The following is a 27,724-nucleotide window of genomic DNA, read 5'->3' as shown; positions in this document are numbered from 1 at the left end:
TCATGGGCAGCTTCCGCCAGTATGGTCCTCGCCCTCAACGGCAGCCACCTCTACGGTAACCTCCGGCCCTTGATCCTGGGGGACCCGCGGGCGCTGGGCGGCGGCAGGATGATCGCTGCCGGATCCTGGCCCCCGCGCAGCCTGACGAAGCTCGGCCCGTCGCCCCCCCCTTCGGCGCTGCCCACGGCGAGCCCCCTCCCCGCCAATGACTCTCAGTGCGGGGAGCAGATCCTCAGCTACGGCAACGTGGAGAAAGTTGTCATAGGAGCCGTCCTTTCTCTCATCACCTTGCTGACCATCGCCGGCAACTGCTTGGTGGTCATCTCCGTCTGCTTCGTGAAGAAGCTGAGGCAGCCCTCCAACTATCTCATCGTCTCGCTGGCCCTAGCCGACCTCTCGGTGGCTCTGGCTGTCATGCCCTTCGTCAGCGTGACCGACCTCATCGGCGGTGAGTGGATCTTCGGCCGCCTCTTCTGCAACGTCTTCATCGCCATGGATGTCATGTGCTGCACGGCCTCTATCATGACTCTCTGCGTGATAAGTATCGACAGGTGAGACACCCGGCGGATCGCAGCCCGCCCTGCCGCGCAGCCGGGGGCATCGGCACCGCCAGCCCCCGGGCAGCGAGGATGGGACCTGCCAGAAGCGGTTCCGACGGGGCTCTCGTTTGCCTCCCCCAGGCCCCTTGGAAATTATTTGCAGACACGTTAAAAGCACGGAGGGAGGCGAGAGCAACCCTTGCGGGCTCTCCTGTTCGAAGGAGCCCGCCGGAGTAATGCGTACTCCCGCGAGCCCCAGGTTAACTGGTTATCCCGCTGGGCAACTTCCCTGCCAGGATTAGGGTCAACGCGTCAGAACAAACCTGGAGCTAAACTTTATACTTTCACTGTGGCTCAACGGGGCATTTGTAGTTGCTTTAAAATTTACAACATGTCTTTAAGCTGCTTTATATCCCAGCTAGATTTGAACTGCTTCTTCCGAAGCTGATGACAGTGTGACCTCATTAAGCTCAGTGGAGTTTTATCAGATCAGAGAAGATGCAGAAATTATACCTGTTAGGATTATATCATTTTTCTAGGACAATCCCACAATAGCTCCATTTCAACTAACAAAACCATTTTTGACAAATAACGTTTATTTGAAGGAAAAATTGCTTTCAAATGTTTGCTTTTTTAAAAAAAATCCTGCCCTCTTAAAACCCAAGTTATACTCATTGAAATTTATCTTCTTCCGAAAGATAAAAGCAGTGAAGCAATAAGGAGGTGTACACAGACTGCAGAAATGGATCTTAGACATGTCCTTCCAATGTTAAGGCCATACCTAAGATCTCGCATTTGTCCATGTCTAAGTTCTCCTCTGCAAAGGAAGGCTAACAGATTGCTTTATCCCTGCAGGTGCCATTCTAAAGTAAGTTGCAGCCTCTAACTTCCCTTTTCCACAGCCTAAATCCCGTAAGAATTTTAGTGTAGAGAGAGACTGTTTTCTTTACAAGTCAACACACTTAGCAGAATCTAAGAACCTCCCAGTTCTTCCTAAACTGTAGAAGTAGTTCAAGTCTGATATCAAACACTACCCTTGTCTACTTCAGAAAGTTTTTTGAAAGAACTCTGAGTTAGATTTCTGCAAAGAAAGTCTTTCAAAAGAACTTCCCACAGTAACTGGAGATTGTTTCATGCCAAAGAGGATCATGGTTCATATTAAATTCCAAACTTAAACTTTTGTATAATTATCTCCTGCTGCAATGCTATTTCATTGCTTGTTTAATGACTATAAGTTATCTGAATGCTGCAAAGCATCATGTAGCAGTGAAAGCCACATGCATACTTTGAATATCAAAGGGTGGTGGGTTTTTATTTTGTTGTTGCCTTGAAATTTGCTGTTTTTTAACTTACCTAGCTTATCTGTCTTCCCTCATTTTCTATCCTACCTATTTTTAAGATAGGTGATTTCATTTTTCCACTCTCTCAACATAAAGTATTCCCCTTCTTTGGTCTTGATGTCCATCTCTAAGCTCTCTACCTCCATCTCTAATAGCCTTTTGAAGACAGGTTAACATAGTTAAGCTTCCTTACCCAAGAAAGAATGTGTGTCTGATTCACACTGTAGCACTGGGGTAATTTAGTTTTGCTCTTTTAATTTCTTAGCTTAGCATTTGAGGTCACTGCTGTGTGTTGAACAGGGGCTTTGACTGAACTGGTCACAATGATAATTACATTTCTTGCTGTAATCTTTCCATTCTCTCTTCACTTTCCTCTCCCCCCCAAAATACTAACAAGAGATATAGTTATGTATTTAGATAGAAATATAACCTATTTTGAATGACTGATTTTTGTCAACAAGTGCTAGTTTAAAACTGAATTATTCTCCTCTTCATATTCCTACTTCAATCACTGAATGTTTATTGAACATGATCTCTTCATAACTCATTATACTGCTGTCTACTCCCTACTTGAAATCAAAATTCTATGAATAATGGTGCTTTAACCTCTCTTACCCAAATCCATTATACAGTTAAGATAGGTGATGTCATAAATAAAGGAGACAAGCCAGCAATTCATTAGCAAAATGTCTCTACCACATGACAATAAAAAAAAAAATAAAAAACCTTAATGGTTTGTAATCCCATTTAAAAATAAATATCTTACACTGTTGTAACACTGCTCAGTCAGTCCAAAGATTAGCTTGGGATGTAACTAAGCTTTGAATAGTGAATATGTACCAAATATGCAAACCAGGGAGAAGTGATGAAAATTAAATGTGAATGGTGAAATGTTGCCAGTGTAGCACTGATTTTAATGGTGCTAACTTACCGGCAGTGGTTCTTATACTTATGCAGTATGAAAGTCTTGAATGATCAGTGGGGATGATTTATCTCTGGGGGAAGTGGTGTGTGTAGCACAGGAGCTTGCAAATCACAATGTGTGTTGTGCTTTAGAGGGTCATTTTCCCATAGTTTTGATGGTTACACTTGTATACATATTATCTAGGAGGAGGAGATCTCTGATGATGCAGCCCTTACTATCTCAGTCCAAGGAGTACAAAACCAAGGTGAACCAGGAACCAGGAAAGCAGGGAAGGAGTGAATGAAATTCACCTTCCTTCAGCCTGGCTGCTATTCTTGGTGCCTTTTGGATACACTTAGCACAAGACATTTGTTTAGGAAGAAGGGTTAATATAGGGCCAAAAGGAACATTTTTGAAGCATTATGAATTGCACTGACACGTGGCTCTTTAGGACAGCTTAGGAAGCCTTTGTTATGATCCAATAAAGTCTCTCCTGAAGAGGAAGATGCTGAGGCTGTTGCAGGCAGTGCAGAGACAGCAATTAAGTTGGATATTTAAAAATTTTAATTGTTAACTTCTAAGTTCTTCATGAAACAGATATGAGAATTGGTTGAAGGTAAACAGCTAAAAGAATATTACTATTGAATTGATCTAATGTTTTTTTTTAACAAGTTTGTTAAAAACTCTTAGGCAGAGTTTTTACGGAAAGTTAATATATTTTATGAATATACAATTTAATATTAATATTTTATTAATATGAATACTGCTATTTTTTATTAAACAAGCAAATATAGTTGGTAAAAAAAGAGGCTTTGAGGCCTTTCCAAACAAGGTAAAAAGGGTAAATTGAAGAGGCTTTTTAATTTGTTTCTTTTGCACAAACATGTGCTACTCAGCTCATGCTCCAGAGAGCCCTGAAATGCCAGCAGCTGGCAGGCCTATTGCATGTAGAGATATTTTGCTATACAGCCGTTGATTGTGGATGTGTTTTCCAGCAGAATTTATCAGTTAGAAAGCTCTGAAAGATTTAGACTAGCATGGAATCTACAACAGGCTGGTTTCATTCTGTTGAAAAAAATATAAAATAAAGATCTTTTTTTCCTAGTCAGACCCATCAAGCACTTCTCATACTTTTAAAGTTGTTTCTACTCTCAGGCTGTATAAACATTAGGGCTGCAAAGTAGATGTTAGTATGCTATTGTGGGGATTTCTAACTTTGTAGAGGGTCCAGAAGAAAGAAGCCAATTTGAAAAGACCTTTTTATTATCCACAAAGAACTAAATTTATGAAGATCATGAGCTAATGTCCATAACAATACCAGGATTTGGACTATTATGCTCTTCTTCAGATCACATCTTTCCTTTTATTTCACAACATGAAAACGCCCATAAATAAGGGTGACCTGAGATGAGCATGTTATTTCTGAGGTATCTTTATCTTATTTAAGCCTCTTCTTTAGAAGAAGGCTATCTGCTTACAAGCAGGTCTGTCAGAACTAAAACAGATGTGATGGAGAAACAGAGTATTTCACCCTTTTCAAATTTTATAAGGATGTAACAAGCAAGACGGCTCACTACCCTGACAATCAATATTACCTTTGCTATACTCACCACTCATGATATGAGGTGTGTAGCTCTGGAAAAAGGTAGGTGTTAACAGAGAATTTGGCAGGATAAGTGTGCATCAGTGAATAGCAGCCTTGTTTAAACTTTTCTTATTAGTGTGTTTGGGTTTTTTTTCTCTCAAGGCTCCACTTTTCTGGTTCTAAATTACATAAATTATACCACATTTAGATTCCTTTACATTTAAGAGTGAGCAAATAATTGGGAATTAATTATGAGGGATGAATGCAAACCACATCTTAGTGGGTGAGTGAACATATAAAGGGAATTAATTGAATTTAAACTGGTGGTGTTTGCATGCTGATTCATCATGTTCTTCTGACCCAAGATAGCTGTAGAAATCCTTTTTGGAGAGTATCCATTGGATAACTGCATAAGTAGCAATTTTTAATTCAATTTAAAAATAGCTCTTTGGCTTAGAAAGTGATAAAGTAACATAACTACTCAGATACAGTTGACGAATTATAACACTTTCTCCACACCCACACAAGTAATGAAACACTTTTTGGGGAACCTTTCCAGTCTGTATCTCAGCCAACAATTCACAAGTATTCCAGACTTCCATTAAATTGATGAGGGTTTAGAATTTGTGTGCAAATGATACCGAAGTATGCTTGTTGATCCTGAGATTTTTATACATGAGGATCAGCTCTCTCTCCCTCCCCATTTGGTATCTTTTGCTATACTCTAAGTAGGTATGAGTACTTATGTTTCACCTTAGACTATGTCAGTCTCTAAAAGCTCACTCATTTCCAGTGTCTTTGGTGCATGCCTGGGAACTGAGGAGGCCTCAGAGTGCCTAACAGGAAGAACTTGGGGCTAAATTTAAATAAAGACTTAAGCATTTTCAGTAGAACACAGGTGTCTAAATTCTGCCTACATCTAAAACTGATAATGTGACCTGAAAACCCTACCAATGATTTCCTAAGCCTAATGGCACCTAAGAGACCTGCATGGCTTCCCATTAGCTGTGAAACTCTTCTGCCTTCAGGCCATAGGTGGAAAAGCCTACTGTCTATTCTTCCAGCCCTGCTTAATTACCTCAGGAGATACAGGTAGGATATATATGTAGAGACACACATGAAAAAATCCTATATGTAATGTATTTTAGATCTATAATAAAATGGGCACCCACCAGCAATGCCTCCCCATGAGATTTTGTTCAGTATATATATTTACACAGAAATAACTGAGGAATCAGGAAAAATCTAAAATCATAGGGAAAATGTGTAATGGAGTTACTGCAATTCAGGTCTGTATTGCAGAAGAAAGTTTTGGGGTCAATGTGGCAGCTAATTCCTGATCACCACCAACATCACAAGAGCCATTCTTTCCATTGTTCCTCCCAATAAGCAAATGTACTCTTTTGGAGTCTGTAAATAACTTATCTAACTATGAAAGATACAGACAGCATCAATACACTACAGTGGAAAAAAAGATTTGGTTTTATTCCTTTCTATGTAATTTTTCTAATCTAGTCCATCTAAACAATATTCTCAAGTTGTTGTAGATTCTTTTTGCAGAGAATTTCTTGCCAAACGCTTTTGCAATCTCCATTTTATTATTTACATTTAAGAGATACTACATAGATTTTTGCTCCCAAATCCTAAGAGGAAGAAGTTGAATTCATTAAATATTATAAGGCAGTGTAATGTATATTTCACAGCTCCAAAAGAATAAATGAAACTGGGGTGTTTTGCTGTACTAACATGATGACATGTCTTTAGGTACCTTTCTATAGCATCTGCAGGCATCTTCTCCATGTCACGCAGGCAGCCTGCAAGATGTGCAGTTACTTAAGCTGTAACCTGGTACAGACATAGTAAAACAATGCTTCATGACTAGACTGCCAGATGTGCAGTAAATAAGATGGGAGGTAGCAAATAAAAGATTTTTTTTTTGTCAAACAGTTGGCCTATTTTGTGAAGCCTTAACAACTTGTGAGTTAAGGGGGTTCCTTTACCATCAAAACACATGCAAGTTTTGTCCTTCTGGAGCGGGAGCAGATATAAGATCTGAATTGTGGTGTGTCTCATAGCTGCTGTAGTGCAGGCTGACAAAATTTGGGAAGCTAGAAGACGTTCTAGAAAAAATCTGTAGATTGATTATTCTTTTGCTGTTTTATACTGGATGCTTTTTAGTAGTGTTACTGAAAGGGAGTCACAGGAGGGCAAGATAATAAAGAGGTGGCAGTGAAAAGGTGATTGTGATTGGTAATATTCCAAGATATGCATGAATGGGGAATTACAGTTCAGTCAGTACCAGGAGATTTGCAGTTAACATCACATTTACATGAATGCCTTTTCTTGAAATTGTATGTTGCACTTTCCCCCCACATTTGAAACTATCTTCTGTTTGCTCCTACCAGGGTTTAACACTGGATGAGTTTTCAGAAGTGATTTTGGGTTCTCTAATTCTTGGGGGTTCATCCAGACATTTCAAAGGAGCCTGATAAGTCAGAGGTAAGGGCACATTAATTCACATTTTTGCCAAGCAGGGCATTCTGGAGACATTTTAAAAGTGGGTTTTTTCCTGTCAAGATCACAAAATAATTTCTGTAAGTGAGGTGGGATCTGTTTCAAGATTCATGGGAAAAGCACAATTCTAGAATCACTCCTCTTAGTTTTAGAAGGCAGTTTTCAGACATATATCCTAAGATAAATCACAAACAGACCAATACATATCATACTTGCACAATGGTGTAGTGTAACCTGTGTATACTGGCATCAAACTGTATTTTCCTAGAGTGTTCTTGAGCTGAATGAGTGTCATAGAACAAAACAAGAAAGAATCTGTAGTCATTATACCATGTTTGAAACAACTTTACTATATCACTGGTAGCATGGTCTCACAACCTTCTAGAGGAACAGAAATGAAACAAGGAATGCTCTTTGACTTTTCTGGAATAATTTTCTCTGAAACTTATTTATAAAAATTCTTGTAAATTGTATAAGTAAAATATCTTATTTCTTTGAAATAAATCCAGTATTATTTTTAACATTGTGATAGAGTTTTAAACATTTTATCAGACACATTTGTAGCAACTTTTGAAACAGAACATCCCATTTCATCTGCAGTTGATATTGTACATTTAGCTCTGCCTTTCAGCTACAAACACCTCTCTTTTTTTCTCTCTCAGTATATCACACAAAGATTTGGTCGTCCCTTGTGGACTAGGAAATCTAAATAAAGAGCTGGCCACTGAAGGTCTTGGATGAACATGAGAAATTATTGTGTCTGCCAAGGAGCAGACTCAGACAAGAAAGACTGGGGATCAAAATCACAAATTCTGATATCTGGCTGTACTAAGCACGAGCATCATAAAGCAATGCTCAGTGTGGTTTTGTCCTAATAGCCACTGCTGTTTGTAAGGTAAGGGTAGTTTCTTTCAGCTGGAGAGCTAATAAGTTTTAGTTTTTCATGTTGTACTAACTAGCCAACTATTTCTAAAGGATTGATTCATAATATAGCTATTCCTATGTATAGGAAGATAGAAAAACAGATTAAAGTTTTAAGTGAACTCTTATTACAAAGATTAAGTTTTCCTTTCCAAAAGTCTCCAGTAATTAAGTATATTGTAGGGAAATTTTGTTTCTATTCTGTTTGAACTAACATAACAAAATTAGAGTGTGGAAGTTTTGAATTTCTGCTTGCACCTTGCTGTTTACTTAGGAGGCTTTATATAGAACATCCAGATTATCTGATACATATGTGTGGTTCTGTTCATATCAGCATGTATACTGATCAGGTAGTGATTCACCAGTAAATAGTGATTCAACAGTAAATAAGTTTTCTGGGTAATGTACAGACATTTTCTTATAGTGTCAGTTGTTCTAATAACACACAGAGCTGAGATGTGCTGGGAAATCAAGTCAGACTATATTCTTTCTGTTTGTTCTTTGCTATCAAAGTGTGAGCTAGCACAAGAGATCACTGAAGGGGTTAACATCATCGTGGACAGCTATTTCACCACAAAAGGATCATGATTGCTTTAAAAAAAACAACCCAAACCATAAAAACAAGGGGGAAAATTACAAAAATAACCTTTTTAAAGTAAAGAGAAATGAGGGTGAAGTCTATTCTTAGATGTACATTGTGTCTTGGTGAAAAAGCTGGCAGCAGAGTTTTGTCCTGAGGTATTTTGAGGAAATGGGTAGTTTTTTGATACTGTCAAAAACTTGAAATCAAGTTTTTTAGCTTGTGGAAGTGGAAGTTATATAACCACAAGGAAATTGGGTTATTATTTTTTTTTTTACATTTTATTTATGTTCCATTGAGGAGACTGTGGAAAGTGGAGGTAGAGCCACATGTAAGGTAACACTTTTTTTTTCACATTGGGAACTATTTGTCCTGTAGGTTGCAACATAAATGTTGTCATGAATAAAACCCATAAAAACATGTTGTGATTGTCATGAAATGTTTCAGATACACAGTACCATTTGCCAGAATAATTTCTTGTAGCATTTCTCCATATGGGTTGTTAAATTTTGTTTATTTGCTGTAAGTTGACATTTAACAAATAGTCAAAATTCTAAATCAATGAACAAAGAGTGTTGTCTGGCCACAAATTACTTGGAAATATTTATATCCATGACCCAAAACAGCTGCTGACAAGATGCAAAGCTTCTCTTTAATAGTCTAGGAAGATGTTTTGATGCTAAAAATAGTACAGCTTTGGCTTTAAAGACTTAATTTTTGCATTTTTATGTACTGCAGATTTTCTTTTACCTTAAAAAGTCTGCATTTGGAGACCCACTTCTCAGCACAAGCAGTTTTAGCAACAATACCAATTGTAATCTCTCAAGAGTGTATTGTGTCATATTAAAAAGCTATTTTTATTACATGAGTTTGGCAGAACACGATCTTAATTTTTTCAAAAATAACTGGAATTAAAATAGCATAGTGGATGTTTGCTTATGAATTGGAGCTTAACATTTCCAAAGACTGTTACTTAACAGAAAGCTTCTGCATTTCTGCCTTAGTGCTGAAATGAAGGGAGTATCTTATCAAATATCTGAAATACCTGCAGTTTGCAGTAAGCTCCCTGAGCTGTCCGTGAGCTAGTTCTGGTGATTCATCCCACACTGATGCCAAAGTTCTGCTCCTAAATTCAAATGCACGTTTGAAGTTGTCAGCCTGACAATAAAAAATGATATTATTGGAAGCTGTAGGCACAGCAACAAACCTTAAATATTTCAATCTTTATCTACACAGAGTTGATGCCACCACATCTTAAAACATTCTTAAAGTTGCTAATTTGCTGATGAGAAAAGCAAAAGAAAGACATAGTAAGAGATGAGAAGAAGAGTTTCCTTCCACAAATGCCACTTATTTCTCTGCTTTCATTTGTGATGTAGCACTGTAAAATGAACAGAGAAAAGAGATTTGGGATTCTTTATAATCTCCATATCCTGCTATCTTTAAAGACTTCGGAGGAGGAGACAGTCTATCATCAGCTGTATGTATTTCTGTTTTAGCACAAAGGTGTAACTCTTAATTTCTGGGGAACATGAAAAGGCATTGTAAAAAAATTCCCCTGCCCACACACACTGAGCTGGACAAATGTCCATTTGTGGATAACCAGTAGTTGAATCTGGCCTCAAATTTTGTCATTCTGTACAGAAAGCCCAGTGAAAGTGGGCCAGAGACTCCTTTCCTGGCAGGAGAAAAGCAGAAGATTGTTTCTGTAGATTGGATGTACTATGTTTTTGCATCTGTGAAGTTGGTGGTAGCAGTTTGTGTTGTGTTGAAATTTGTTCTATATTTAAAAAAGCTTTATTGTTGCAGATTTTGCACAATTTTGTAAAGGAGGAATATTATGAAAGATGTTGCTGAAGGAAAAGAATATATTGTAGTGGAAACTTATTGCGGGCAGGCCCTCACTCAACAAGACAAAGAGGACACATTATCCTGGCTAATCTTTTTTTCAGGTTTCCTGGTCTAGGGATCTCTAAGCTTACTTGAAGCTGGCTTTGCAAAAGTAGTCCTGGTGATATCTGAAATGGGGTGTATGGACTTCTGGATGTGGATTAAATCTTACTGAAGCAGTGAGCTGGAAAACTCCAGTTACACAGAACTGCAGCCTGGCAGGTCTGCTTAAACCCAGGAGGTTCAAAGTTCATTAAACTACAGGACTGGCTATCTAGAAAGAAGTAGTGACCATTTGCCCATTACTTCTTCATTCCCAAACCTGCTGGTGAAAATCAATAAATATTATGACAAATGAACTATTATATACTGTGGTTGTGAATGGCTGAGCATACAGGTTTTACCCACTGCAATTTGGGGTTTGCTGCAGTTATTTTTCATCCTGAAGTGGGCATTTCTCCCCTTCAACCTTCTCCTTCAGTTAAAGCACACCTTGGGCTGTATTTAAGTGTTCTGAGGGACTGTAAGGGGAAGAAATATTTGTAAGATAATATTAAATTCCTACCAATTTTCTATTTCGAGTTTATAGAGGAGAGCTTGATCTGACCAATTTATTTATTGAAATTAAGTTCCAGAATATCACTGAATAAGACATTTTCCTTAGAAAATGACAGCAGGCAGGAGGATTACATGGGAAAGGATAACTTGGAACCTGGAGTATAAGTATGCTTGTTAAAATGAGTACTGAGGAAATATGTGGTGGCTACAGTAGACCTGACAGTCACTGACATGAAGGACGATGAGACATGATAAACAATATACTGCTAAAATATCAAGATAAAGCAAACAAATAGCTGTTTTTATAAGTTACAAGGAAGGAATCACCTTAATAGCTTTTGATGCATCCCTGTTGTAGAAGTCTTTGTTGGTGAGGGCTGTGAATAACATTTTTCTAAAAGGTTGGTGGATTGCAGATACGTGGTCTGATCTAACTTCCCAGCTTCCTTCCTTGATCACTTCCCCTCATGCTGTGCTCTCTCCAATCCACTGCCTCTCCTTCTAAACCAGGTTGTGATTTCTTCCTATGATAGGACCTATTCATATTAGGAAGCAAGATAAGCTTTAACTTCCATAGACAACATGCCACTCCAGAGTCTGCAATTTTAAAAAACTACCGGTATTCCAGGGGGTCAGAGTGGGATGTTCTGTTATTATAATATTTTATGAAATTGAGATGATTTTGCTAGATTTTATTTTTTTTAAAGTAACACAGACTTATATTGTGGTGATGTCATCTTTCGGTACTTCGGAACAAGCTGGTTCAGTTCATTTGCTTGTATGTGAAAAGCAGGGTTCAGTGTACCTTTGTGTTTCTAACCACTCAATGCATGAGAAAAAACAATCTTCAGATTTTTTCTTCATAAATTTCAGAATGAAGGCCAATTTGAAAACTTTCCTGAAACACAGCACTGCTACATACCTGTCAGTATGTGACTTTGAGCAGAGATAGCTTATTCTTGTCATGCTTTGACTAGGGTTATACTTAGTTACTTGTACTCTGGAAATTTATCACAAACTCCCTTGGTCATGTTTTAGACAGTTTGGTTGCTTGTTGTTTGGTTGTTTGGGGTTTTTTTCCAATTGACTTAGCCTTACCAAAATTATTTGTTTGCTGCTATTCTCAAGTGAAACATCACTGATCTAAGTTAGTCAGAATACATTGGTGTTTGAGGAGATACAGGGTCCCTTTTCATCTCAGACTTCTTTATGAAACAGAATGACTTACATGCTTTGGCTGTTTTAGTACCTCAGTTACAACCCTAAGTTGTCATTTCTCACTTTTATTCTGTTTGTGTTTTTTTTTCTTGTTTTCATGCCTATTTGCATTGAGAGTTCCTTTGTGGAAGGATCACGCTAATGAAAGTGGTATTTTATTCTGAACTACAACGACAATGTTTTAAAAACATTTTTCAGGAATGAAGTCAAAGTAAACCCCACAGTGATCATTTTCTAGGAACAATAGGTACCTCTAGCTGACTTATCTGCAGGTAATATAGGGAAAACCCAGACTCTATGCTGACTCGGTACAAGATGCTTTGTACATCCCAATGTTTTAGAAGTAAGACTTCTAATAAACCTGCTTTAGACTTTGATTTTGCTGTATATCAAGCACAGTTTATTGATATACTGTGGTGGTTTTGGTTTTTTTTTTTCTGCTAAGCCTGGCAAAAAAGAAGTATAACTTGAGGTCAATATTTATGGTTTTTCATACCCAATGAAGCAGAACATAGCAAAATGTTTGTGTGATTTTTGACAAATTCAGATCTGCCTTCAGGCCAGTACGGTTATGGACAAAGCCAAAAATATCCAGGTAGATTAGTTCTGTATTGAGATTCAGCCATAATGATGATATAGGTGTCCCTTAAGGCTCTTGCAGAATTGCTGTCATGGAAAAATAGAGAAGAGTTTGGACCAGGTCCTTCCACAGTATTTTTCCTGTCTCTTCAGAGAAAGGAAGTGAAAGAAGGGGGAGGAGGGAAGAAGCATTCTAGAGGGGCTTGTTCCTTAGGTGTTTTTTCTGGAGATATTGTGCCTAAATTGTTTGTATTCAAGGAAGGAAGTGAGGGGACATAAATATCACCACATTTAAATAGCTACTCCCTGAAGATACTTTGTTCTAATATAGAGGTATTATCAGTTCAATGAGCTGTGCGTTTTCATTTCATTCATCACTTATACTGTGGAAGTTTCTGAAATGCTTCATTTAATTGTACTAAAGACATCAGTCATAATTTTCTAGTTAAAGTTGTAGGAGGCTTTCATTTCGAAACACCATTATAACTTTCAAAATAATTCCTTTTAGGCTGATGTTTAGTGTCAATCCAAGCGTGACTCATGTAGTAAAGTTGGAGAAAATCACCTTAGCCATTTCTACATTATTGGAGTTTTCATTTTAAAAAAGGCAGTTTTTCATAGCTCTGAAATCAAGCCCCCACACATTTTAGCTGAAGTTATCTGTTAGCATAGCTTAAGCAGCACAAAAAAAGAAGCCTCATTATGCAACTGAAGCACCAGCCTTGGCTTGTGATGACCCAGTGGTCAGGGTCTATAAGGTTATTTTGTGCTTCTGGGCAGGCCACTTAAGCTGTATCTAAAATGACAGCCTGGTATGCTCACGGCAAACACAGATATCCAGGTTCCCTGATCACAGAGGGAGCTGCAGAGCTCTCTGCAGCTCCTAGTGTGTTTAGGGTTTCTTCTGCAAAAGCAAGGGTCACAGGAGGCCTGGGTCTTATGCCAGGATGGAACCAGGGAACAGCCAGAGTGCTCAGCTGGGTGCGAGCACTTGGGAGTTCTGCATTTTTGTGTTGTTGAACTAGACATCCCTGTACTGCTTTGTCAACCTCCTCCTCCTGAGAACCATCTAAAAGCCTGGTGTCCCATCCCCAGCATGAGTCTCCACCAGTTATTCTGAGAAACTCTCCAGGCTGCCTCAGCTGCATCCATGCAGACATCTTCCCACGGGTGTCTGCTGGGTGTCTGCCAGCGTTTCAAGTGCCCTCTCTGAAGGTCCTCCTACAACCTGCTCATTGCTTCAGCTTCTTTGTAGGATATACATCTTGGGATCCACCTTGCTGCCAATTACAAAGAGTCATCTTGTGTGTACATATGTGCCTCCACACACGTGGGAGAAGGTTGCAGACTGACATTGGCCAAAATACGGGCACAGATCCTGTGGGTTACCAGCCTGCTTCATTGGTCACCTAAGTGATGTTTGTGCTGGTGTCTGGCAGAGTACAGAACTGAGAGAAAACATGCTGCAACTTTTATTACAGCCTATTTGAATGCTTGCACAGCACAGGATGGTCCCAAGACTGAGGTACGTCTGGTGGTTGTCTCCTGGCATGTCTACTTTGGCCTGGCTGAAGTCAGAAGGCTGGCCTGGAATCACAAACACTTGTCTTTGCCATAGGAGAACACCAGTCAGAACATGGGAGGGCAAGAGATCTGAGATCTGCAATTAAGTTGTAAGTTTGAGAACTAAACCCCCTTCTGAGGGGAGTAAAGAGCTGGAGGAGGGATGTGGTAGAAGTGCTACAGACTGACACAACCCTGAGATCTGCGTCGGCCTTCACGATACCTCTGGAATGAGGGACAAGAGGGGTAAGATGGGAGAAACCAAAAGAGAAAAAAAAAACCATGAATTTTCCAATTCTTAACCTGCAAAATGTATTCTTCTGCATTCCTCTATTGTTTGTTGTTCAGGAACTAACAGAGTAGGAATTTCATCTCAGCTGCTGCTTCAAGAAACCATATCCTTGCTTTAAGTTACTCTTCCCCACAGGAAATGCAAAGCTATTCCTTTCAGCAAATATCAGCTCTGGAGTGCTTCTGCCTATCAGCTGGGCATTTGGGTTATCCTTATGACATTCTACTCCCATATTTTTCTGTATTGGTAACCCATAGGATCAAATAAATTTCAGGGACTTATCTTCAGTTGTATAGGTGGCTCAGGCCAATAAGCAAATGAATCATCTAAAGCTTTATATCCTTTAAAATGTAAGCATTCAGCAGAAGACTGTAGTTAATACCTGTCTTCTGACAGACTGTAATTGCCAGAAGGACTGTGAGGTTTATTGTGCAGGAGGTAGAAACATTTGTGAGTAAGGATGAAACATGAGATTAACGCTTCAGGAACTAAGGTAACCATAAAAATGACTTCCTGTGCTAAAGCATTCCTCCACAGTTTTGTTATTAAAAAGAAGAAAGGATAGAGGTATAGCATTTTCCACCAGTGCCTTACCAGCATTAACTTTTTTGCTACACACCCAATCTCAAATGGACATTGCATCACAACTAGACAGAAATAAATGAGACTGTGTTTTCTCTTTATTTCTCTCCTAAAATACAGGTTTTCCTATCTTAGTCTTCTCAAATAGTATCAGAAGCTTAAACTATCTTCTTTGTCCCCTCAAAAAGGGTCCAGGCATCTTGTAGTAACAACAAAATGAGATACTGCATCATACACATAAAGATGAAAAAATAGTCACATGAGATAGACACCTGAGTATCTAATTACATGTGACATGTAACTAGATGTTCAGATGGGTACAACAGCTGACATGATGCAAATTTGTTTCTATGAGTCTAAAGTATTTTGGAATAACAAAAAGATGCTCAATATGGAATAAACTGAAATGTGAATTTTAAACAAAATTGCGTTTTCTGATAAAAATCACTATATTGAATATAGCAATGAGAAACCATTTTTTGCTTCTCCTTTTTCTCCTTGACTGATGAAATTGCTTGACAGCTATACGGTATACAAGTGTAAGTTACGCCAAAGGGTATGAAGCTGTAATAGTTTACGAGGGTCTGGCCTGCACTCATGAAGTAGTTTTTGTGTATACTATGATGAATTCCATGAAGAATTTTTCAGAGAAAAATTTACATCTTGCTTAAAAAAAAACACAAGAAGACCTTCTCTAGGGAATATTCCTGAAATGTAGTAATATATATTGCGAATTGTACTTCATCTTATATTTTGATTAATATAGTTTTTGCTTTTGAAAAGGAAGAAGAATTTATGAAAAACCTTTTGGCTCTCTTCTCATTCCTCCCTCCCCTTCCCCCCCCCCGTTATATCAATGTTAGATAAAGGGAGCTTGCAAATAATCTAGGGAAGGGGCTGTGAAGGGTCAGAAGTGGGTAGTGCATCCCCTGACACAGTAATACCTTTTATTTTAGAAAGCATGAAATTGTTTTTCATTTTCCCTTGACCTTGCACATTGTTGAACAATGTAAAGAAAATGGATTCTTCCTCTGTGTGACTTGCTGAGATTTAGAAGGCTTTTGAAGTGATACAGATTATCTATCAAGAAGTGGGATGAGAAGCACTTCTGAGCTCGGTATATAATTAATTCTATTGCACTCAGTAAACAAACCACACTTATACACAGGAAACCAGAGATGAAGAAATCCACAAAGATGGAGTTCAGACATTTTGAAAGATTTTTAAAATAGAAAGTTTTCCATTACAGTGTCCAATTTAATTCTAAGTACTTCACGAACAAACCTTTTCAATTTTCAGATGCATCTATATTCTAGGAAGCTGGTGAATGATGCAATGGACTGAAATCTATTTCCTTTCTAATGTTGCGTACCTTTAAATCATTTATGGTGAAGATAGAAGATGGGAAATATACAGGCACTGTTTTCTTCAAAGACAGTTAATCAGAGCTTTACACAAAGTATTTATTTGGGTAATTGCAGAATATTGGCTAACATTGAGGCAGTGTTTCAAGACACACATCAACAATAACACATTAGGACCTTTTCTTCCAAGCACTACAGTTCCAACCACTACAATTATTTGTCGTGGAAAACCAAAGGCTACTGAACAGTTTTGTCAGAAAGCTAAGAACAAGGCAGTGACTGGTGACAAATACTTCAGCAGTCATGCAATGGAAAAATAAAAGGCAAAGTGTGAGGACAGGTAAATTAATTTCCTAAGGTCTGAAAGGAAAGAGAAATATGGTTTCAGAAATTACAACTAAGATAATGAAAGTCGAGTGGAAAGGCATTGCACATCTCTGGTAATATATTTGTTATGTATTTCTTAGAATGAAAGTAGAATATATCCCCCCATCTATGGGATGGATGTCTTAGATGAGTAAGCAAAAATGAAGAGGGAAAATACAGAGCTAAGAGAGAAACAGATATAAGACAGGACAAGAAAGTGAAATAAAAATAGAATGAGTGAACTAAAAGAATGAAAATGAGCTAAAATACATTAGAAAAAATATGAAGTTGTGAAGTTATGCAATCTGAGAGGAAAAAGTACAGAGAAACCAAAAGAAACGTAAGGGAGGAGAACATAAAATTCTACTATGCAAACTTCATTCTTGTAGATGAACAGATATTTAATTTTGATTGACTCAATCCTCCCCCACTGCCAGGAAAGCCTACACTTCTTGAGCTCTATCAAAAATAAACCCCTACAATGATTTTTGAGAAAAAGAAAAATCAAGTCAGAACTTCTACTACATGCAACAAAAGTATAGTACTGTATTCAGTATGTACCCACTAGAACAGTGGGAATGAATGTCTTCCACTTGTAAAAAGAATTTAAGGATATATGTTTAATTGAGAGCAAGAAGGGGGATAATGGAAAGTGTTAACCTTACTGAAAGCAAAACAAATATTTTATTCTAATTCTTCCAGATACTAAAATTAAATTATGGCTGTTTCAATAATAAGAATAATTTTGAAATTGAATGAAATGTGAACCATAAGCATATAAAACAATAGATACCAAACCACACATTTAAGATCTTCCATGATACTGCATTCACCATCAACTGAGAAGGATGAACTAGAGCTTTAACCATTTCTAGCAAATGCAGTTAAGATGTGGAAGCCAGCCACTGTGATAGGACTTTTTATAAGCTTTGCACTGATTCACCACCTAGAAAAGGTGCAACATTCAACTAGATGGAGCACAAACCTAGTTGAACAAAGTATTTTTTCTCCACTGAATAAGGGTTTGATTTTGTCAGCTTTGCTTTCTCATCAAACATTGCACAATATGTAACAGTTAGGTTTTTAAGTGACCTAATTCATATTCTGAAATATATCATATATGCAATGAAATCAGTAACTTTGTTCACTTCTGGGAAGGAGAAAAAGTATTTTACTGCCTCTGAAATATCCTCCTCTTCCCAGATGATAAACTGTCAGTTATCACAATGTAATTATGAGGCCAGTCTGTATTGTAGAAAGCCAAGTGTCAGTACTGTCATGCAATGATTAACAAGATTACTTTTCACATTACAGCACCGCAGTTGTAAGCTCTAATGCTCATGTCTCAGTACTTAAGTCTTTGTTTTGTTGGGGTTTTTTTTTTTTGTTAATGTTTCTATCCCTTTACTTCCATGTCAATTGCTTACATATATAATGGAAATAGTATTTCTCTGATCAGCTTGTATACCTTATTCTATTTAAAAGCATGTCTGTGGGACAGGGCATCTTTTGCTTAGTGTAAACACAGTATCTTTGTAAAGAAGAGAAAAATTCTGTTCTCTAAATTTCTGTTAGGTGGTTTCACTTAGTTGTAACAAATAACAGATGTAATCACTGTTTCAACTTGTTACATTTACATTGAATCTATTGTTTAATGTATCAGAATATAAGAAATAAAATCAGCCCGAGTCAATCACTATACTAGGGATCATATTTCCGAATGCTGGATAGCTTTTAGGAATGGCATCATGCTCATATTCTTGTGGAGTGTCTCTTAATGTTGCACAGAGTTAAACAGAAAAAATCTGAAAGGTTATGAGAAAATCATAGCCACAGAAGGAATATCTTACTTGTTCTTCAGAGTGATTTATTATTGCAGGTGAATCATTAGACGGGATTCTATATATGTGCGTTGGCAAAGAAACTAATACAAGGAGATATGTATTGAATCCAGAAAGCTGCTCTATTAGAAAAAAGAACATGAAAGCAAATAAGCAAACATTTTTGTATCTTTGAAGTAAAACAGCTTTATGACTATTTTTAAATACAAAAATAGGAAGAACTGAAAGAACCTGAGGTTAAGCGCAACTTCTAGACAGATGGTAAGTGGTAACAACAGTATATCGAGGTTCCTGGTAGAAATAGCTATAATACACATCTGTATAATTTCCAGTACAGTGTTTCTGGTTCTGTTCCATAATCTGTTTCATAAAAGTAGAGAGTGAAAGATACTAATCTGATTCTGAAATAATTGCTAAATCAGGTCAGTGAATTCTGAGAAACTAATGCGGGCTAATTAGAACAGAATTCTATCTGCCTATTAAGTACATGGAGACCAGAGACAAAAGAATTACATGTGTGTGCTTCAAAAGTGGCACGAGTAATGCTCATGTCATGGTGCATTCGATTTGTTATTGGGTGGGACAAGAGGCCTCAAAAGAGTTTTAATGCTTTTAGCTGTTAGGTTTTCTATTACTTTGAGACTTTGACCACAGTGAGCTGCAAGTCCTTTCACTTCTTTATCTTTCAGCCATATAACAGAGATTATAAAGAAAGATTTTGGACACAGGATCCCAAATTGGACCATCCTATTGCTATTTTCTTTCTATTGTTGAAGTTGCTGCTGTTAAGTCCCAGTTAACTTCCTGGATATTTCAAAAGGTGCAAGGACTAGACCTATACCAAAGTTTCCAATGTAGTTATGAACAATTCACCATTTTTACAGCTTAAATATTGCAGCTATGTTTAGCTTCTTCAGGGAAAAAAAAAACAAAACACGAAGAAAAGGAAACAAACTATTCTACTGCTGAAAAAATATCAGGTTCATGGCACGCACACAAAGAAAAGTCATGCCTAGCTAGCCTGAAATGCAACCATGCCTGCCAGTGCTGATTTGTTTTCCCTCTTTGGTATCTTCTTCTATATCTGCAGAATTACTAATCAATTCAGCAACATGGAAAATATTCCTGAAAAGTTCTAGTAGACGATAAATAAATGGCTATATAAACACTCTTCACTCTAGTGCAGACAAAATAAACTACTCATGACAATTTCCTAGCTTAGAGAATCAAGTTAATACATTTGAAAGAAAAGAAACAATATTGAACCTTTCATATTCTTTAAATACAGTAATATCTAGTGGGACACAGTGGTGGTCCAGTTTCTACTTTGATAATCACTGTGCAAGTAGAAACAGCTATCATAACAAGCAGATAGTTAAGACAAACATAAATAGGATGAGAGAATACAAAGAGTCACAAAGAGATAAAATGTGCCAGAAACAGACACCAGGGTCAGTGGACGCTGGTTCATTCTGCCATACATCATTCTGCTTTCCATATACATTACATCTTAACACTTGCTTGTAACATTTAGTGTATTAAGCACACTGTATTAAGAAATGCCTCTGTGATCTACAGTTCAAGTGACAATGGAGACTTTTTTTAGCCCTTTTGGATAAAAACTTTTCTGTATGGTCGCTCTAAAGGTAAAGCATCAGTATAAAAAAAGTCAGAATGAAAAAACCTACAAACTGAATGATCTCAGGAGCAGTCCTATACAGTTATAATGGGTTTATATTAAATTGCTTATACAATGGCTTGTCATTAAATGATGAGAATTTAGAGGTACTGGGAAAGAATACTGGATCACAGGAGAGCCAGATTTTTATCAAGCAAAAGGAGAGAAAGGACTTGTTCTTTTATCTTTTCCATTGCTGGTGTTCACTGGGTGAATGTGGCAAATGGCAATTGTGTGCGATAGCTGATGATAGCACCCTACCGAGGAGGGAGCTCTTAACCTACCACCTACATGTGAAGAGAGCTCTAGAAAGATGGTAGCAAGGGATAATTTTTCCTTCCTAGAGCTGAACATCCTTTGTGTACCTCACGCCTGAATGGGATTGAGGCAAAAGAGCAGTTTCTGATCCTCCAGCAGACACTGAAGAAATCATAAGAAACCAACCTAGAATGGGGGTATACTTGTGTGTTTAAACATATGTTTAAAAAGAAATCTGCTCTATCCCTTGCCATTTGCTGCCTTTTTTTGATTTGTGTTGTCTGCTCTTGTTTTGAGCTCTTTGAGTAAGAGGCTGTTTTCCAGATTTCAGTGATGTAGTACAAAAATTTTCCCATCATCTTTTTGTTGCTGTACTACCACTAGATACCTGTGCCAGGTTCTCCCTTCTCATTTTTCTCCAGTCACCCCGCAGCCTTTTGTCTTGGAATGGCAGCAGGACCATGACTGGAGTATGTGTTGTGCTTCCCATAGTGTTGCCTGACATGCTGTAGGATCCTGCACTTTGGTGTTCAGCCTACACCATCAGGCAATGCTGAATGAGGAATACCATTACCAGTTTAAAAGAAAATTAGGGCTATGCATCTGCAATACTGTGCTTTCAGAGAGTAATCTAGATGTGGTCCTTGCTGTAGTGGGTGTAATATGGGTAGCTGCCTTGTCTAGCAGAACCATATAGTCAAGAAACTCAGAGGAGGAGGAATAGGAAATAGCATTGCCCTTCTTTTGCAAGTGAGAACTGAGGCACAGTTTCTTTCCCACCAGATCAAAATGAACATCTGTGGCATATAAAAGAGACAAATCTCGGAATAACAAGTCTGAGACACTTCTTTCTCGCGGAGGGTAGCTGACATTCATCAGGAAGACTTTTTAGCGAATTTCACCTCATTTGTTCGCAGCAGTAAGGTCTTAAGGTATTAAATATTTTTGAATGGTATCTGAAGCTGAGATAGATTTACTTTTAGTATTTTTTTCAGAAGGCAGTAATTACAGATTAAGCAATACAAAGCATATATTTTGCGATGAATTTGACATAATATTTTTGAAGTTCATTAATCTATTAAATCTTGGACACTCTAGTGTATTAGACAACAGTAGTGATTTACATTATTGTGAAGTTGCAAGTAAGTTTTCAAGGGTAATGGGTTTCATATGTAGAGATAAAAATATAACGCTCCTTCATTTATGCCTACTGACTTCCTTGCTCTATCATACTACATTTAACAAAATGGCTAAGGCAAAAAGGATGCTGGTATATTTTTATGTTAATTAATGTATTTTAATTTCAAATAGCATTTTTTGAAGCTCAGATAGCTTCCAGAAAAGTGGTGCCAAGGCAAAACTAATGAATTTCAATTCTTTTCAGTATACTTTTATACTTCTGATTTCAGGAATTTTTTGTTACATTCTGGTGCATTAGAATGCATCAACAGATATTCAGAGTGTGCACAGATCCGATTTTTACAGAAATCCAGTTTAACTTTTTTAGCTACACAATAAAGCTTAACTCCTGTTATTTTTAATGACTAATTAGGTAATTGCTAGAAAAATACACACTTCAGGAAGGCTGGCAACTTTTTAAAGATTTGTTTGAAAATAACACATTGTAAGTTACAAGTAATCTTCCTGCACAAAGGATGTTCGATTGTTTTGTAGCTAAATTGTGGTATTCTCAGAAAAATGCACGCAAATCTTGTCCCAGAAGGACTGCAGCTAATAACTTACCCTTGCTATAGTTAGATTACTTAAAGCAGTACAATGTAGCCCTTAGGTAGTCAGACTCTGAAACTGCTCTTCTACATACTGGGATGCCTTGGAAAACTCAGCTCAGGAGCACAAATGGTTTCAGCTGTGATGCTGTAAACCAGAAATTTCTGTGGACCCTACAGAGTGCCCACAGCCTGCGGAGCTGTTCCAGTGACTATATTGTAATGCTGATAGTGAGGGGCACAAGAAGCAGCCTTTTATAATAGAGTGGTCCATATATTGCATTGCTCTAAAGTAAGATGACTTTAATACTTGTTTTTAGCTTATAGCCCCACTAGGCACCGCTTCACTGGCAAAATTCTGGCCTGCTGTAATGTGCTTGTGCATGCTGTTGAGAGTAAGGCACTCTGTCTATAAGGAAGATGTTCTTTACTGGTTGGTGAGGCACTGGAATGCGTTTCCCAAGGGAGCTGTGGATGAATGCTCCATCCCTGGTGGTGTTCAAGGTCAGGCTGGACAGAGCCTTGGGTGACCATGGTTTAATGTGAGGTGTCCCTGCCTATGGCAGGGGGGTTGGAATTAGATCTTACGGTCCTTTCCAACCCTAACTATTCTATGATTCTATAATAAACCAGTTCCGTCCTTTGTGTAACCCTTCCCCTATCACTAATATAAAATCAATGATGTTTTTGGAGGGATTGCTGTTACCCATCAAAACAGATCATGAAATGATGCTTCTTCCTACTCCCAGAACTGTAGTATACCTGGAGGTTTGTATAAAGCAGCAGCACTGATCATAATTTACTGCATTGCAGTAAAATCAACAATGCAGCATTCTGCAGAGCCAGGCAAATACTTATATTTGATTTGCTAGGTGAATAGGGAAAAAATGGTCAAAAAATATTTTAATCACATTACTATATTTCATGTTCATAACCCCCCTAATCATTCACTGTGTAACTAAACCCTGGTAGCTCTTCTGTCCTGAAACATAATTTGAAACCATTTCTTTTACAAATAACAAGGGGAATTGCACTGATTTTTCTCAAAACTCTTTCTTTTGGGGAGAGGAAAGAAAGAACAATTTGAGGTTAACACTTACTCGTATGTAATTTCCAGCCAAGTAGAAACCAAATTTAAACATAAAAATGTTAGGTGTAAGAAAAAAAGCATCTCTAATTCCATCTAAGAGAAACCTCCCACAGCTAGAGAAGCATTAAAGACATTTTCTGTAGTTGAGAGTAGGCACAAACTTAAGATACTGCTGTCCAGCTGTATAGGGCCATAGCACTTTTTTATTAGAAAACCCACATAGTTTAAGCTATCACAGCTTGGGAACAGTAGAAGTTGTGAGCTTTTTTTTTTCCCCCTATTAAAACTTGACACCTTTTAAACATATTTCTTGCCTTTTTACAATTTACCACTCAAAAGTTAGGTCCTGGGAAAACTATATATTTTCCCCATGTCCAAGTACTTCTTGAACTGACAGTGTAGTAGATTATTATTTTTTCTGTAAAAGTTTGAACACTGAATAATTCCTTTCTAATAATATGATAAAAAGAATTATTGTAGTGTTGAAATAATATACTCTTTTCACAAGTTTGCAGTTTGATGTTCCCATCTGAAACATAAAGATAAGAAAGACAACTAAGCATCTCAGTTTAGTGGCAGGGATCTTCAAAACTGTAGGATAGGTAAGAAAAATTAAGATGAATGCATGCTTGTTTTAATTTAACCATGTATTCAATACAAAAAGTGGTAGGCTTTGTGGAAGAAGCATTCGTCTATACCCCCAAGATTTCATATGTTAGCCAAATAAAATTCAGGTTTCAGAATTTCTTTAAAATAAAAAAAAATGAGTTATCTGCATGAAGATTGTAAAAATTCATTAAAATCACAGTGTGTTATGGCCTGTGGGAGATTTCCTCCGAGAATAAAAGACCTTATATGCAGGATATCACTATGCAGAATAGCATTATAAATCTTAATATGAAAACCATATGATTTTACTAGTTTGAAATACATGCAAAGATAGGATTGAAAAATGTAAAATAGAAACCTCAGCCAAAGATGTTTTATTTTAGGGCAGTCTACATGAAATAACTTATTAGTTAAGCACTGCACTATATAGTAACTCTACATTATCATTCTAGGTACCTGGGAATAACAAGACCTCTTACATATCCCGTAAGGCAGAATGGGAAATGTATGGCAAAAATGATCCTGTGTGTATGGCTCTTATCGGCCTCTATCACTATACCACCGCTCTTCGGTTGGGCCCAAAATGTAAATGATGAAAAGGTTTGTTTGATCAGTCAAGACTTTGGCTACACCATTTACTCCACAGCAGTTGCATTTTATATTCCAATGTCAGTGATGCTTTTCATGTACTATCAGATTTACAAAGCTGCCAAGAGGAGTGCTGCTAAACACAAGTTTGCTGGTTTTCCCCGTCCAGAAAAAATAGAAGGGATTTCTATGAATGGAGTTGTAAAACTGCACAAGGAATCTGAAGAATGTGCTAATTTTTCACGACTCCTAAAGCATGACAAGAAAAACATTTCCATCTTTAAAAGAGAACAGAAAGCTGCCACTACACTTGGAATTATTGTTGGGGCTTTCACTGTCTGCTGGCTGCCCTTCTTCCTCCTCTCAACCGCCAGGCCCTTCATCTGTGGTACAACATGCAGCTGTATCCCACTGTGGGTTGAGAGAACATTTCTATGGTTGGGTTATGCAAACTCTCTCATTAACCCTTTTATATATGCTTTCTTCAATCGTGACCTGAGGACAACTTATCGCAACCTCCTGCAATGCAGATACAGGAATATCAACCGGAAGCTATCAGCTGCAGGGATGCATGAGGCTCTGAAGCTTGCAGAAAAGCCAGAATTTGTTCTGTAAGGTCATTCATCCTTTACTATGATAATTTATTGTTTTATCACATTAGCTTTTCCCCACAGATTTGAAAGAAGAGTTATGGGAAGAACCAGGTTTGTTGAGCACTTTTAAGGCAGTCATCAAGAAACTGGAAGGTAGCAAGGTTAGTTCTTGTACAGCCTGCCAGTCCTAGTGAGCCTGGAGAAACAAGAATTTGGGTGTAAGAGGAATACCAGAAAGGGGGAGGGTGCAAGATGTTTGAGTTGCTAGTGAGGAAAGACCAAAGTTTGTCTAACCCACTTGTTTGGCCATTAACAACAAACAAATTTAGAAGGTCTGAATGTTGGATGCATTTTGTATCCTAGAGATTTTTTTGTTGTAATAAAGACCTGAGAATGGTGAAAAGTTCAGTATAATTCATTGCTTTCCACTTTGTTATTATAAAAATAAACCATTTCATAAGAAGCTTGATCAAAGAATTATGCTTAGAAACACTCTTCATTATTAAAGAACATATGTCCATTAAATGTTAATTTACTGGATTGTCTGAAAATAAAGTACTTTGTGAAATTTAATGTTGCCTTTGCCCAGCAACTATGGCACTGAAAGTATGTTACACTTCCAATGTGAATATAAGAGTATGAGTAAAGTCACATGGACCAACATCTACTTCTGCATGCAGTCATGCAGCACAATTAGGTGCAGTGTTGCTATGCCAATTATATCACATAAAGATCTGTCCTATATTACTAACATAACATAACAAATGTGCCTGATTACAGTTTATTTCAGGAGCTGACTGGTCTTTGCTCATCTTTTCTTTATTTAATTCTCTTGGCTTTATCAGTTGAGCTCTTCTCTAATCTAGATGGAGACTCTATCCGTGCTCAGGTCATTTGTGTTGATATACGGCTAGTTATTGTTCCACTTCAGTAGTTAATTTACTGTCTATTTGAAAGCTCTTCTAGCTTCTTGGGATTTCTTTCCTTTCTGAAGTCAGCAAGGAAAAAATAAATTTAAAACTATGATGGTAGGAGAAATCTGTGCTTATTTACTGATTTTGGTCATCACTTTGGTTTAAGATTGTTCAAAGCCTTGCCTTGTGTAAGAATCAAAATAATTTACTCTTTCTAATTCAAGTTGTTTTCCCCACCACTGCAGCTCATTGAAGTATTTGATTCTACTTCTCCTGACTTTGGTAACAAAGCTCTTCCCTCAGTGGACCAGGGTCAAATATTATAACAATATTTATATTTTAAATTTAATAAGAATAAGTGCATTAATTATATTAATATATTACTAGTAATGTATTAATATAAAATGCACTGGTTATGTAATAGATTACTGCAGCAACCTCAAAGAATAATAAAACAACTTGTAAGAACAAGATGCTTTTCCTGGACTGAGTTTGCACTGCACACCATATTGCAGATGAAGCACAGGTGAATGAAGTTAACAAAGTATGTTTCAGAACTCAATCTACTTTTTCAGATATAAGGACACTGATGAAGAGACATGTTCATTATCAAATTGCCTCATCAGCAAATCACACTTCAGGATAACTTCTGCCCCCACTTTTTCAAATATAAAGCCAAAATTACTTTAATGAATGTAGTAATGTTACTTTCACCTAAGGAGTGAGAAGTTTGGCCAGACTCCTTGTTCAAATCATACAGACATCATTGCAAACACTTGATTTTCTAAGTGGCAGATACACAAGACCTGGATTGATGTGCTGAGCTATGTGTACTGAAAAAGACTTAAGCCATTTTAAATGGATTTATACACTAGGATACATACAGTAGGAAGTACATTTGGTCTCATTTTTAGAGAAGGATCATAGTTTTGTAATAGTAAGAGACAGGCCACATCCCAGCTTCCAAAAAGTTGTCTGAGGAAGTTTCACATTGGTTTGGAACTGTCCAGTTTCTTTCAGATATTCCAGAAGTACTATACACAGTAGGATGAGAAGAGACTCTGGTCCAGAATACCTGCAAGTTCTGTAATACGGAGCAGAACTCATCTTAACTCAAGCATACTTTCTATATTTGACATGTTTCTAACTGTTAGCTATCAGAGTAGCATTTTTTGAGTTCCTAACATAAAAGGAATTTTCACAGGCCTTCTGTAATTTATTTTTTCCCCCTATGTGAGGATATATAGGAGAATATACAAATAAATGTATCTGTGAAGATTCCAAGTGGACTTGTGAAACTCTGAAGCTGATTTTAGAATTCTGTCCAGAAGTTTCAGCCTTTTTTATTCTGCAGGAAAGTGAGAAGTTGTGTTTCCTCCAAATATTTTTTTTGTTCTTTTAAATGAAATATATGTCTTATGAGTCAGAAATTAACATTTAACCAGCTGTCACTAAAGGCAATTGCTTTCCTTAGGGAAAGCATCCTTCAGGATTCCAGCTCTCCTCCACCATCTGTTTCAGGTAATGAGAACCCAGAAAGAGCAAGAGTTGTTAGGGGCTGTGTGTCAATCCTTGAAGTACTTGGAGATAAAGAGCCACCTTTCATCTCTGGATGTGTTGGGAAAGAAAAG

At 37.5% G+C, this 27,724-nt stretch overlaps 1 protein-coding gene across 1 annotated transcript; it reads left to right on the top strand.

Moving 5' to 3' along the window:
• The first annotated feature begins 19 nt into the window (after positions 1-19).
• On the top strand, positions 20-25,565 carry HTR7 (5-hydroxytryptamine receptor 7). Its single transcript, XM_005155234.3, has 2 exons — positions 20-551; positions 24,451-25,565. The coding sequence occupies exons 1-2, from the start codon at positions 22-24 to the stop codon at positions 25,199-25,201; spliced, it is 1,281 nt and encodes a 426-aa protein (XP_005155291.2). The 5' UTR covers positions 20-21; the 3' UTR covers positions 25,202-25,565.
• The last annotated feature ends 2,159 nt before the right edge of the window (positions 25,566-27,724 follow it).

The sequence above is a fragment of the Melopsittacus undulatus genome, chromosome 4, assembly GCF_012275295.1.
Source record: "Melopsittacus undulatus isolate bMelUnd1 chromosome 4, bMelUnd1.mat.Z, whole genome shotgun sequence".
In the NCBI taxonomy this organism is placed as follows: domain Eukaryota; kingdom Metazoa; phylum Chordata; class Aves; order Psittaciformes; family Psittaculidae; genus Melopsittacus; species Melopsittacus undulatus.
The sequence above is the reverse complement of the archived record's forward strand: the minus strand, read 5'-3'. Positions and strand labels throughout refer to the sequence as shown.

What these genes read in the sequence shown, in the direction of transcription:
- HTR7 (XM_005155234.3), top strand. Translation starts at nt 22, where the DNA reads ATGGTCCTCGCCCTCAACGGCAGCCACCTCTACGGTAACCTCCGGCCC. An exon ending in TGCGTGATAAGTATCGACAG is followed by an intron (nt 552 to 24,450) that starts GTGAGACACCCG and finishes TTATCATTCTAG; the next exon opens with GTACCTGGGAATAACAAGAC.